The sequence below is a fragment of the Hyla sarda genome, chromosome 4, assembly GCF_029499605.1.
Source record: "Hyla sarda isolate aHylSar1 chromosome 4, aHylSar1.hap1, whole genome shotgun sequence".
In the NCBI taxonomy this organism is placed as follows: Eukaryota; Metazoa; Chordata; class Amphibia; order Anura; family Hylidae; genus Hyla; species Hyla sarda.
Window position 1 is genome coordinate 337,582 of NC_079192.1, and position 13,679 is coordinate 351,260.

General features: G+C 48.0%; 1 protein-coding gene across 1 annotated transcript in view; it reads right to left on the bottom strand.

Moving 5' to 3' along the window:
- The window catches only part of GIGYF1 (GRB10 interacting GYF protein 1), a gene marked incomplete in the record, with an annotated part of 47,695 nt that extends 35,272 nt beyond the window's left edge, over positions 1 to 12,423 (bottom strand). Inside the window, 4 exon segments of the mRNA XM_056569958.1 lie at positions 86 to 215; positions 390 to 442; positions 892 to 950; positions 10,467 to 12,423. Coding sequence (XP_056425933.1) covers positions 86 to 215; positions 390 to 424 — 165 coding nt within the window.
- Positions 12,424 to 13,679: the final 1,256 nt, after the last annotated feature.

The window sequence follows — 13,679 nt, forward strand, 5'->3', positions numbered from 1 at the left end:
GGAGGGAGAGGAGACGCTTAGTCACATGACCCAGGGGGCCCAATGGACAATAGGTGGCACAGCACTGCCAGGTCGCGGTGCCCACCTTATTCTCTTTTATATAAAGTGCCAACATCTCCTCTCGTCCATAGCGATACTCCGCCAGTTTATACTTTGGCATAGCGGGGGAGGGAGGAGGGGAAGCAACGGAACCCCCACTGGATAGTGCGCGAAGCCTGGAGGGGGGAGAGAGAAAAACATTAGCCACAGGGGGGCGCTCTACCACCATCTCCTGCAGATCGTCAGCATGTCAGTTGATCTATTTATATTATGATATATTTGTGTGTAGATATATACAACCATAAATACCCTTCCCCTAACACTCTCCTATACACAAGACCACTACTCACCATTCAGGCCCAAAGTTTAGTGTTTCAGCAGCCATGATGTGAAGTAAAGGTACCTGGAAGACAACAGGAGGGATGAGCAAAGAGCCGACCGGACCCCCGCCCCTCCCCCATAAGACGCCCCTATCTATTGAGGGTCCGCTACCTTCACAAGTGATTGTAAGAACATTTCTGATAGTCCGGAGTGTCTGACAATCCGGCGCACGCCATGTCCCCTTCACTCAATGTATCTGTGAGTGTAGGGTAGTGTCTACCAAATAGCCTATCTACCGCTGTTGAAAACTACAACACGGAGGCTGACTGGGCATGCTGGGAGTTGTAGTTTTGAAAACACTCTGTTAGGAAAACACTGCTGTGCTGAGCGCGGGGATATACCCCGTTCACACTATATTCACGTCTACCTGCATGGGGGGGGGGGGGGGGTGATCTGTGGGGTCGTTTGAGGCACATGACCTCACACTGTGGGCGGGTACACAATGGTGACAGGCTCCGCCCCTGCACACACCTGTGTCTGGAATGCTCCGTCAGCGATCTCTGTTCATGGGATGAAACTGCAGACCGGACCTAATGGGAGAGAAACAACATGAGAGGAGAAGGGTATCACAGGGTCTATAGGGGGCGCCATGGAGCAGACACATGGGGTACGAGCAACACCACTGTATATATACACACTACTTATCCTGTACTGATCCCTAGCTATATCCTGTATTATACCCCAGAGCTGTACTCACTATTCTGCTGGTGAGGTCACTGTGTATATACATTACATTACTTATCCTGTACTGATCCTGAGTTATATCCTGTATTATACTCCAGAGCTGTACTCACTATTCTGCTGGTGAGGTCACTGTGTACATACATTACATTACTTATCCTGTACTGATCCTGAGTTATATCCTGTATTATACTCCAGAGCTGTACTCACTATTCTGCTGGTGAGGTCACTGTGTACATACATTACATTACTTATCCTGTACTGATCCTGAGTTATATCCTGTATTATACTCCAGAGCTGTACTCACTATTCTGCTGGTGAGATCACTGTGTACATACATTACATTACTTATCCTGTACTGATCCTGAGTTATATCCTGTATTATACTCCAGAGCTGTACTCACTATTCTGCTGGTGGGGTCACTGTGTACATACATTACATTACTTATCCTGTACTGATCCTGAGATATCCTGTATTATACCCCAGAGCTGTACTCACTATTCTGCTGGTGAGATCACTGTGTACATACATTACATTACTTATCCTGTACTGATCCTGAGTTATATCCTGTATTATACTCCAGAGCTGTACTCACTATTCTGCTGGTGAGGTCACTGTGTACATACATTACATTACTTATCCTGTACTGATCCTGAGTTATATCCTGTATTATACCCCAGAGCTGTACTCACTATTCTGCTGGTGAGCTCACTGTGTACATACATTACTTATCCTGTACTGATCCTGAGTTATATCCTGTATTATCCTCCAGATCTGTACTCACTATTCTGCTGGTGAGATCACTGTGTACATACATTACATTACTTATCCTGTACTGATCCTGAGTTATATCCTGTATTATACCCCAGAGCTGTACTCACTATTCTGCTGGTGAGATCACTGTGTACATACATTACTTATCCTGTACTGATCCTGAGTTATATCCTGTATAATACCCCAGAGCTGTACTCACTATTCTGCTGGTGGGGTCACTGTGTACATACATTACTTATCCTGTACTGATCCTGAGTTATATCCTGTATTATACTCCAGAGCTGTACTCACTATTCTGCTGGTGAGGTCACTGTGTACATACATTACATTACTTATCCTGTACTGATCCTGAGTTATATCCTGTATTATACTCCAGAGCTGTACTCACTATTCTGCTGGTGAGGTCACTGTGTACATACATTACATTACTTTTCCTGTACTGATCCTGAGTTATATCCTGTATTATACCCCAGAGCTGTACTCACTATTCTGCTGGTGAGGTCACTGTGTACATACATTACATTACTTATCCTGCACTGATCCTGAGTTATATCCTGTATTATACCCCAGAGCTGTACTCACTATTCTGCTGGTGAGGTCACTGTGTACATACATTACATTACTTATCCTGTACTGATCCCGAGTTATATCCTGTATTATACTCCAGAGCTGTACTCACTATTCTGCTGGTGGGGTCACTGTGTACATACATTACTTATCCTGTACTGATCCTGAGTTATATCCTGTATTATACTCCAGAGCTGTACTCACTATTCTGCTGGTGAGGTCACTGTATATACATTACATTACTTTTCCTGTACTGATCCTGAGTTATATCCTGTATTATACTCCAGAGCTGTACTCACTATTCTGCTGGTGAGGTCACTGTGTATACACATTACATTACTTTTCCTGTACTGATCCTGAGTTATATCTTGTATTATACTCCAGAGCTGTACTCACTATTCTGCTGGTGAGGTCACTGTGTATACACATTACATTACTTTTCCTGTACTGATCCTGAGTTATATCTTGTATTATACTCCATAGCTGGACTCACTATTCTGCTGGTGAGGTCACTGTGTATATACATTACATTACTTATCCTGTACTGATCCTGAGTTATATATCAGACAGGAGGCTCATATCTTGCATTAAACTTTTTTTAATGCCCATAGCAGAAAACTACAGACAATTAATTTACTTCAGTATAAAAATTTCATTAAAACTACAACTCCCAGCAGCCCCTGGATCCTCACTCCCCTGGGTCGGCGACCCTATATAAGGGGCTGTCTGGACCTCCTCCTCCTCTTTCTGCTCATGCAGCAAGTTAAGCATATTCTCTGTGTATTACTTTGTGATTACGGGTGTATTCAGGGTATTTAGAATTATACCCTGTATACTCCGGCTGTCATTTCTCCTGTTATTTCAGACTCCCCGGCAGGGGAAGCTTACAATGTGCCCCAGACAGAACCTGACCCGGTCTGTTGCACCCCGCATCCTAATGTACATTCTCGACCCTTGCGCCCCAAGGAGAAAATTTGCAAGGGGCAGAAGTCCGCCCGGCGGACAAAGCCGGACTCATAAGTCACATCTACTGACGAGTCGCCCGGCAAATCTGACATGCGGGGTTTACGGCTGATTACCCTGATGCCGAACCAGAGGCGTCAAACGAGGCGATCTTAGATTCTCTTGTCCAACCACTTTTCAGCCCGGATGCGATCACACACCCACGCTCCGGAGACTGGGCACCGATGCCACATGTAGCACAATATGTTGAGTATTGGAGGAGGTTGTCTTTGCACCGCGCAAACCGTAATAAATTGAGGGCTGAGTGCCCCAGGCCCTGTGTGACCAAGAAGATAGCGGTCACGCCGGAAATAGATCCGGTTCTCCTTAAATACCTGACCCGATCAGGCAAGTACTCAAAGAAGGGGATCGAGAGATCATTTAAAGTGATCCAAGACCGCATTCTTGATCTTCTTGGGCCGCTCACGAAGATATTAAATCTTTCGGAGCAAGCGGCATCAACCGCCCAACCGGTGGATCTGGAGCAACTGAGCGGCTGGGCCCAGCGTGCTATCTGCATGCTGGGCAGTGCGAACACAGCTTGTTCTACTGAACGGAGACGTTCCATCTTGATGAAACCGGAACCACAGCTCTCCCATTTAGCGGAGAATGAGCCGGGTCCCTCCGCTGAAGGTCTCTTATTCGGGGAAGACCTTATTAAAAATATCAACAAGTTTGTCAGCCTGTTTTCCAGCCTGGATAAGGCACAAACTTCTCTAAAGAAGGCGGGCCAACCTGGTAAGGTTTTTGGCAAGGCCGGTAGAATCAGAGGCCGATCTGCTGGCCGCAATGCCCCATATAGGCCCTACACTAGACCGGCACAACAACAATTTGTTCCTGCTCAACCACAGTATGCTTTGCCCGTGGCCCAAGCGGCCATCTTCTTTCCCCCTCGAGGGCGACCGTGGAGAGGACGTGGAGGTCGCGGATTCCCCAGATCTCGCCCACCGACCGGTGAGTACCCTTTCAGTTCCACACACATTGGTGGGGGGCAGGCTAAGGTATTTTTTCCACGTCTGGTCCACGATTACGGCAGACGTTTGGATCCTCAATACGGTAGCTGGCTACCAGATAGAATTCCAGTCTCTTCCCGAGTTGAATGTTATACCTCAGCCCATGCGGTTTTCCGCACAGAACGTAGCGCTCATTGACAACGAGCTCCAAGAGCTTTTGTCAAAACAAGCAGTGCGAGAAGTGAACCCCTTCTCTCCCGGATTTGTCAGCAACATCTTCTTGGTCAAGAAGAAGGATGGCGGTTACCGCCCGGTGATAAATCTGAGAGGTTTGAATCAACACGTGATTTACCGTCACTTCAAGATGGAAGGGATCCATCTGCTGCGCGATCTTCTCTGGTCAGGAGACTGGTTAGTGAAGATCGACCTGAAGGACGCATATCTTACCGTCCCCATTCATCACACCTCCCAAAGATTCTTACGATTCCTATGGAGGGACCAAATGTGGCAGTTCACCTGCATACCATTCGGGTTGTCATCGGCCACCTGGTGTTTCACCAAGTTGCTGAAACCGGTGGTAGCTGCTCTTCGGAGCAGGGGGGTGAGGCTTATTATTATTTACCTGGACGATCTACTAATCATGGCCCGGTCCAGAGCGCAGGCCTTGACGCTCAGCCAATGGGCGCTTTCTTTGATGGAGGAACTAGGATTCCTCATCAACCACAAGAAATCTGTGGCGACTCCATCGCAGGAAATGGAGTTCCTGTGTTTCCTAGTGGATACCCAACGCGCCATCCTGCTGTTACCAAAATCCAAGGTGGCTCTGATTCGCAAGGAAATCAGAGCGACTTTGCGCAAAGGTTGAGTGTCGCTGAGGGTGATTGCACGCATTGTTGGCCTATTATCGGCCTCTATTCAAGCGATTTTACCGGCCCCTCTTCACTATCGGGCCCTTCAGCGGCTCAAAGCTCTCCACCTTCGCCAGGGTCTCCGCTATGCGGACGAATTTGCCCTTTGTCCGGAGGCTATAAAGGAATTGCAGTGGTGGCTTCGACACGCCGTTGAATGGAACGGCAGAACTATCTTCAATTCCTGCCCGGACGTCATAATAGAGTCCGATGCGAGCCGCCAAGGTTGGGGAGCTCGTTGCGGGCAGGACCCTACAGGAGGGAGATGGTTCGCAGAGGAGTCTTTCCTCCACATCAATGCCCTGGAACTTTTGGCAGCGTTCTTCGCTATTAGGAGTTTTCCCCCCTCACAATGCCAACTGTTGCGTACTTTTACGCATGGACAATGTGGCTGCGGTTCAATACGTCAACCGCCTTGGAGGTACGAGGTCCAGAGTGCTGGCGGACATCACGTCCAAGTTCTGGCACCTCTGTTTATCCCGGGACATCATTCCGATTGCGGAATACCTTCCGGGGGTGTCCAACATCGTGGCGGACTGGAATTCTCGCTATTTGAAGGATTCCAGTGATTGGATGTTAGACCGCTCTATCATTCGAGCCTTGGGGGATCTTGGGGGTCCGTTACACACGGACCTCTTCGCATCCCGCCTCAACCGACAATTGCCTCGCTTTTACAGCTGGAGGCCGGACCCGGAAGTATCCTCAGTGGACGCATTCCGCCAGATATGGGCGCGGGGGGACGCACTATGCGTTTCCCCCATTCAATATGATTACCAGAGTCCTTCACCAAGTACTGAGTCAGAAGGCGACGGTGGTGTTGATCACCCCTTGGTGGCCAACGCAACCGTGGTTTCCCCTTCTATTAGGGATGATGATCGACTATCCTCGGTTGATTCCTCACTCACCTTCTCACGAACCCTACCATGGGTCCTCATCCCCTAATATTGGAAGGCAACCTTCCACTCCTTGCGTGGTTGGTTTCGGGGTCCTGGACGCCGGTAGTGACCTTTCACAATCAGCTAGAGACCTCCTAGCCTTGGCCTGGGCCCCAGGGACTAGATCTGCATATCGATCAGCCTGGGCTTTGTGGGTTCGTTGGTGTGATAAATGGCAAATTGATGCCGTTCATGCACCTGTTTCAGTGATAGTGAATTATTTAGCGGACTCTTGAGTCTGGTAAATCTTATAGTTCGCTGAACGTGTACAGATCCGCCATATCATTGCCCTGTGGACGCGTTACCGGTGGGCAAACATCCTTTGGTATGTAGGATTTAAACGTCCTCCCTGTCCTAGATACCAGTCTACTTGGGATGTCTCCCTTGTGCTGGAATTATTTTCCTCCTGGGAGGACAATGACGCACTCTCTTTAAAGTTTTTATCCCTCAAACTTACTACCCTGTTATGTTTAGTGTCCATAAAACAGGTGTCGGATGCTAAAGCGTTGGATATTTCCAGGCGACAGATTTCGCCGGAAGGGGTACGGTTTTCGGTGGTTCGCAGAACCAAGACGGGACTTCAATCCATCTTCTACCCCTTTTTTCCGGATCACCCACGTCTGTGTGTAGTACGCTGTCTACAAACGTACTAGTCACGGACCGAAACATTGCGGTCTGAATCTCGCAATCAATTATTGATATTGTATGTCAAACCTCATCTTCCGGTATCCTAGGCTACTTTGGCCAGGTGGGTGAGGTCAGCCATGGAAATGGCTGGGATCGATATCTCTCTTTTTGGTGCCCACTCTTCTAGAGGGGCTATGGCCACCAAGGTGGTTACTTCAGGAGGTTCGCTTTCGGACCTTTTATTGGCCGCCGACTGGTCCTCCGAGACGACTTTAAGGCAGTTTTATTTTAGGCCATAAACGCACGTCTCTGTGTCCGTTCTATGACATGTCTGTTCTTATATCTTTATGTTAAGCACAGTTAGCTTTAAACTTGCAAGATAGGAGCCTCCCGTCTGATATATAAATCGAGATTTTCCTAGCTAACGTGACGGAAAATATAAGTTATATGAAGACAGGAGGCGAGTATCTTCCCTCCCTACCCAACCCTGTTATGGGGTTTCTTTCTCGTTTCAGGCTATTGAAGAACGGAACTTTCTTCTACACGGAAGGGTCTGAGGCGTCCCTGAATTACAGACGTTATGTTTTATGTTCCAGTTAGAACACCGTTGGTTGCGGCCCGGTTGGCCCTGACATCCGGTTACCAGGAGTCGGAGTTTTGATTGTCGTCGGAGTGCTTCCGGTGAGACATGATACCGTGCGCTGTTCCGGAGTTCGCACGAAAGAAAGAGGAGGAGGAAGTCCAGACAGCCCCTTATATAGGGTCGCCGACCCAGGGGAGGGAGGATCCAGGGGCTGCTGGGAGTTGTAATTTTAATGAAATTTTTATACTGAAGTAAAATAATTGTCTGTAGTTTTCTGCTATGGGCATTAAAATGAAAGTTTAATGCAAGATATGAGCCTCCTGTCTGATATATAACTCAGGATCAGTACAGGAAAAGTAATGTAATTTATATAAACAGTGACCTCACCAGCAGAATAGTGAGTCCAGCTATGGAGTATAATACAGGATATAACTCAGGATCAGTACAGGATAAGTAATGTAATGTATGTACACAGTGACCCCACCAGCAGAATAGTGAGTACAGCTCTGGGGTATAATACAGGATATAACTCAGGATCAGTACAGGATAAGTAATGTAATGTATATACACAGTGACCTCACCAGCAGAATAGTGAGTACAGCTATGGAGTATAATACAGGATATAACTCAGGATCAGTACAGGATAAGTAATGTATATACACAGTGACCTCACCAGCAGAATAGTGAGTGCAGCTCTGGAGTATAATACAGGATATAACTCAGGATCAGTACAGGATAAGTAATATAATGTATGTACACAGTGACCTCACCAGCAGAATAGTGAGTACAGCTCTGGAGTATAATACAGGATATAACTCAGGATCAGTACAGGATAAGTAATATAATGTATGTACACAGTGACCTCACCAGCAGAATAGTGAGTACAGCTCTGGAGTATAATACAGGATATAACTCAGGATCAGTACAGGATAAGTAATGTAATGTATGCACACAGTGACCCCACCAGCAGAATAGTGAGTACAGCTGTGGAGTATAATACAGGATATAACTCAGGATCAGTACAGGATAAGTAATGTAATGTATGCACCGGCAGAATAGTGAGTACAGCTCTGGAGTATAATACAGGATATAACTCAGGATCAGTACAGGATAAGTAATGTAATGTATGTACACAGTGACCTCACCAGCAGAATAGTGAGTACAGCTCTGGAGTATAATACAGGATATAACTCAGGATCAGTACAGGATAAGTAATGTAATGTATGTACACAGTGATCTCACCAGCAGAATAGTGAGTACAGCTCTGGAGTATGATACAGGATATAACTCAGGATCAGTACAGGATAAGTAATGTAATGTAATGTATATACAGTGACCTCACCAGCAGAATAGTGAGTACAGCTCTGGAGTATAATACAGAATATAACTCAGGATCAGTAATGTATGTACACAGTGATCTCACCAGCAGAATAGTGAGTACAGCTCTGGGGTATAATACAGGATATAAGTCAGGATCAGTACAGGATAAGTAATGTAATGTATGTACACAGTGATCTCACCAGCAGAATAGTGAGTACAGCTCTGGAGTATAATACAGGATATAACTCAGGATCAGTACAGGATAAGTAATGTAATGTATGTACACAGTGACCTCACCAGCAGAATAGTGAGTACAGCTATGGAGTATAATACAGGATATAACTCAGGATCAGTACAGGATAAGTAATTTAATGTATGTACATAGTAACCTCACCAGCAGAATAGTGAGTACAGCTCTGGAGTATAATACAGGATATAACTCATGATCAGTACAGGATAAGTAATGTAATGTATGTACACAGTGACCTCACCAGCAGAATAGTGAGTACAGCTCTGGAGTATAATACAGGATATAACTCAGGATCAGTACAGGATCAGTAATGTAATGTATGTACACAGCGACTTCACCAGCAGAATAGTGAGTGCAGCTCTGGGGTATAATACAGGATATAACTCAGGATCAGTACAGGATAAGTAATGTAATGTATGTACACAGTGACCTTACCAGCAGAATAGTGAGTGCAGCTCTGGAGTATAATACAGGATATAACTCAGGATCAGTACAGGATAAGTAATGTAATGTATGTACACAGCGACTTCACCAGCAGAATAGTGAGTGCAGCTCTGGGGTATAATACAGGATATAACTCAGGATCAGTACAGGATCAGTAATGTAATGTATGTACACAGCGACTTCACCAGCAGAATAGTGAGTGCAGCTCTGGGGTATAATACAGGATATAACTCAGGATCAGTACAGGATAAGTAATGTAATGTATGTACACAGTGACCTTACCAGCAGAATAGTGAGTGCAGCTCTGGAGTATAATACAGGATATAACTCAGGATCAGTACAGGATAAGTAATGTAATGTATATACACAGTGACCTCACCAGCAGAATAGTGAGTACAGCTCTGGGGTATAATACAGGATATAAGTCAGGATAAGTACAGGATAAGTAATGTAATGTATGTACACAGTGACCTCACCAGCAGAATAGTGAGTACAGCTCTGGAGTATAATACAGGATATAACTCTGGATCAGTACAGGATAAGTAATGTAATGTATATACAGTGACCTCACCAGCAGAATAGTGAGTACAGCTCTGGGGTATAATACAGGATATAACTCAGGATCAGTACAGGATAAGTAATGTAATGTATATACAGTGACCTCACCAGCAGAATAGTGAGTGCAGCTCTGGAGTATAATACAGGATATAACTCAGGATCAGTACAGGATAAGTAATGTAATGTATGTACACAGTGACCTCACCAGCAGAATAGTGAGTACAGCTCTGGAATATAATACAGGATATAACTCAGGATCAGTACAGGATAAGTAATGTAATGTATGTACACAGTGACCTCACCAGCAGAATAGTGAGTACAGCTCTGGGGTATAATACAGGATATAACATCATATGACGTGTGATACAATGTACAGTCTTCTATATTACACATTTATAGCCGATACACTGTAACGCCTTCTCAGCACACAGGTGGACACTTGCCTTTCCCGAGGACGCAGTGTTGTGGGCAGCGTCCGGCCCTCGGTGTGTGGCCCTTGGTGATCGCCCCGTCAGCTCTGCTGTCTCCTCAGTCGTTCTTCTGCAGTATGAACTTTGAGGATGACTGTGGGGCCCCGGGGTGTGCAGACGTGTATATAAGCCTATAGTATATACTGTATACAGCGCTGAGTGTATAGGTGTCCAGCCCCCCGGGCACTATGGCTGAGTCCCCTGCTCAATGTAAACATGAACCCCACTGGTGGGCATCAGATACAGCTCCCCCCTCTATATATATGTGTAATATATATTGTGATCAGCGCCCCCTGCAGGTACAGAGGCACATAACACGTCAGACAGGTGACAGCTCTATATAATCCAGTGTGTGTATACAGGCTGTGTGTCTACAGTGCTCACTGGTCTGTAGCGCCCCCTGCAGGCTTGAGTGTACTGGGCCCCTGTATATGGTGCTATGTCTCTCTGAGGGCCCTTCTATCGGTGTATACTGTGCCCCCTGCAGGTCTGGGTGTACTGGGGCCCTGTGTATGGCTTTATGTCTCTCTAGGGCCCCTCTATCAGTGTGTACAGCGCCCCCTGCAGGTCTGTTTGTGTACTGGGCCCCTGTCTCTGTTGGGCCCCTCAATTGGTGTGTACTGGCCCCCTGTTTATCTGTAGGGCGCCTCTATCGGAGTGTACAGTGGGCCCCTCTATTGGTGTGTACTGGGCCCCTGTATATCTATTGGGCCCCTCTATTGGTTTGTACTGGGCCCCTGTCTGTCTCTGTAGGGCCCCTCTATTGGTTTGTACTGGGCCCCTGTATTTGTTTGTACTGGGCCCCTGCTTATCTGTTGGGCCCCTCTATTGGTTTGTACTGGCCCCTGTATATCTGTAGGGCCCCTCTATTGGTTTGTACTGGGCCCCTGCTTATCTGTTGGGCCCCTCTATTGGTTTGTACTGGCCCCTGTATATCTGTAGGGCCCCTCTATTGGTTTGTACTGGGCCCCTGCTTATCTGTTGGGCCCCTCTATTGGTTTGTACTGGCCCCTGTATATCTGTAGGGCCCCTCTATTGGTGTGTACTGGGCCCCTCTATAACTGTAGGGCCCCTCTATTGGTTTGTACTGGGCCCCTGTATATCTGTAGGGCCCCTCTATTGGTTTGTACTGGGCCCCTGTATATCTGTTGGGCCCCTCTATTGGTGTGTACTGGGCCCCTCTATAACTGTAGGGCCCCTCTATTGGTGTGTACTGGGCCCCTGAATATCTTTAGGGCCCCTCTATTGGTTTGTACTGGCCCCTGTCGGTCTCTGTTGGGCCCCTGTTTATCTTTAGGGCCCCTCTGTCGGTGTATACAGCGCCCCCGCAGGTCTGTGTGTACACAGGGCCCTGTATGCGGTTCCGCGCTAGGCCCCGGCCTTCTCCGCCGTTCACACGGTGCGGTGTCGTCTCCCTCCGCGGTCCGGGCTCGGCCCTCAGCCCGTGGACCCCACTCTCCGTCCGTCGGGCCCGCTCCAGTACACGGGGAGGAGCGGACAGCTAGGCCCCGGGCCGTGTACTCTGCCGGGCGGTCGGTGTCTCCCGGAGGGGCCCGCGCTCTCTCACACTCCCTCTCTGGCGGTTAATTCCTGTCGCCTCGGTCGCGATAGTCTTCGTTACGTCACGACACGTCACGCACCCTCCTCCGTGTGCGGAGTATCCCAAAACAAGATGGCGGCCGCGCCGTGAGAAGGGGGATCACGTGACGGTAACGAGACCCCGCCCCCCTGTAAAGTTGCCTTGGGTCCGCCCTGTTGTTGCACGTGACATTCTCGGTAGCCAATCCGTTTCTTCTGACCAGTTTTGTGTTTTTTTTTTTTAACCAACTTTATCAACAAACATTAGACATTGTCACTGAGACGCCGAGCTGTTTGCTGTAATTGACATAATTACGGAGGCGGAAGCTTGACGGTGTCTTTGCTATCCGGCCTAACGTCTTCTCGCCTCTACATTTGACTTCCGGTAAAGTTCAGCGGTACCGGAAGTCTGTAGTGGTGGGACATAGTGGCTTGTGGGATGTGACTGGTGTGGGACTAGCCCCGCCTACAAATATCAAATCTATTGATTTTAGTTGCCTTCCTACAGTGACTGACAACTACGTCTGCTCCGCCCACAAGTAATCGCCAATGCAGCTGCCCCGCCCACATACTTTGATTGGCATTGCATGTGCCCTGCTGGCTGACTGACATTAAATGCCCCGCCCACAAACATATTGATTGACTTTTAAATTGCCTCGCCCACATACGTTGATTGACAGTGCAGCTGCCCCGCCCACACACGTTGATATCGAAGTAGTCCCGCCCAAACACATTGATTAACATTGCAATTACCCCGCCCATACACATTGATTGACATTGTAGTTACCCCGCCCTCACACATTGATTGACATTACAGTTACCCCACCCACGCACATTGATTGATCTGACTGATCTGCGGGGCCCCATACACAGCTGTGATGTCCTGTGTGATCTGACCGGTCTGTGGGGCCCCATACACAGCTGTGATGTCCTGTGTGATCTGACCGGTCTGTGGGGCCCCATACACAGCTGTGATGTCCTGTGTGATCTGACTTGTCTGTGGGGCCCCATACACAGCTGTGATGTCCTGTGTGATCTGACTGGTCTGTGGGGCCCCATACACAGCTGTGATGTCCTGTGTGATCTGACTGGTCTGTGGGGCCCCATACACAGCTGTGATGTCCTGTGTGATCTGACTTGTCTGTGGGGCCCCATACACAGCTGTGATGTCCTGTGTGTTCTGACCGGTCTGTGGGGCCCCATACACAGCTGTGATGTCCTGTGTGATCTGACCGGTCTGTGGGGCCCCATACACAGCTGTGATGTCCTGTGTGATCTGACTGGTCTGTGGGGCCCCATACACAGCTGTGATGTCCTATGTGATCTGACCGGTCTGTGGGGCCCCATACACAGCTGTGATGTCCTATGTGATCTGACCGGTCTGTGGGGCCCCATACACAGCTGTGATGTCCTGTGTGATCTGACCGGTCTGCGAGGCCCCATACACAGCTGTTTTGTTCTGTGTGATCTGACTGGTCTGTGGGGCCCCATACACAGCTGTGATGTCCTGTGTGAGCTGACTGGTCTGTGGGGCCCCATACACAGCTGTGATGTCCTGTGTAATCTGACTGGTCTGCGGGGCCCCATACACAGCTGTGATGTCCTGTG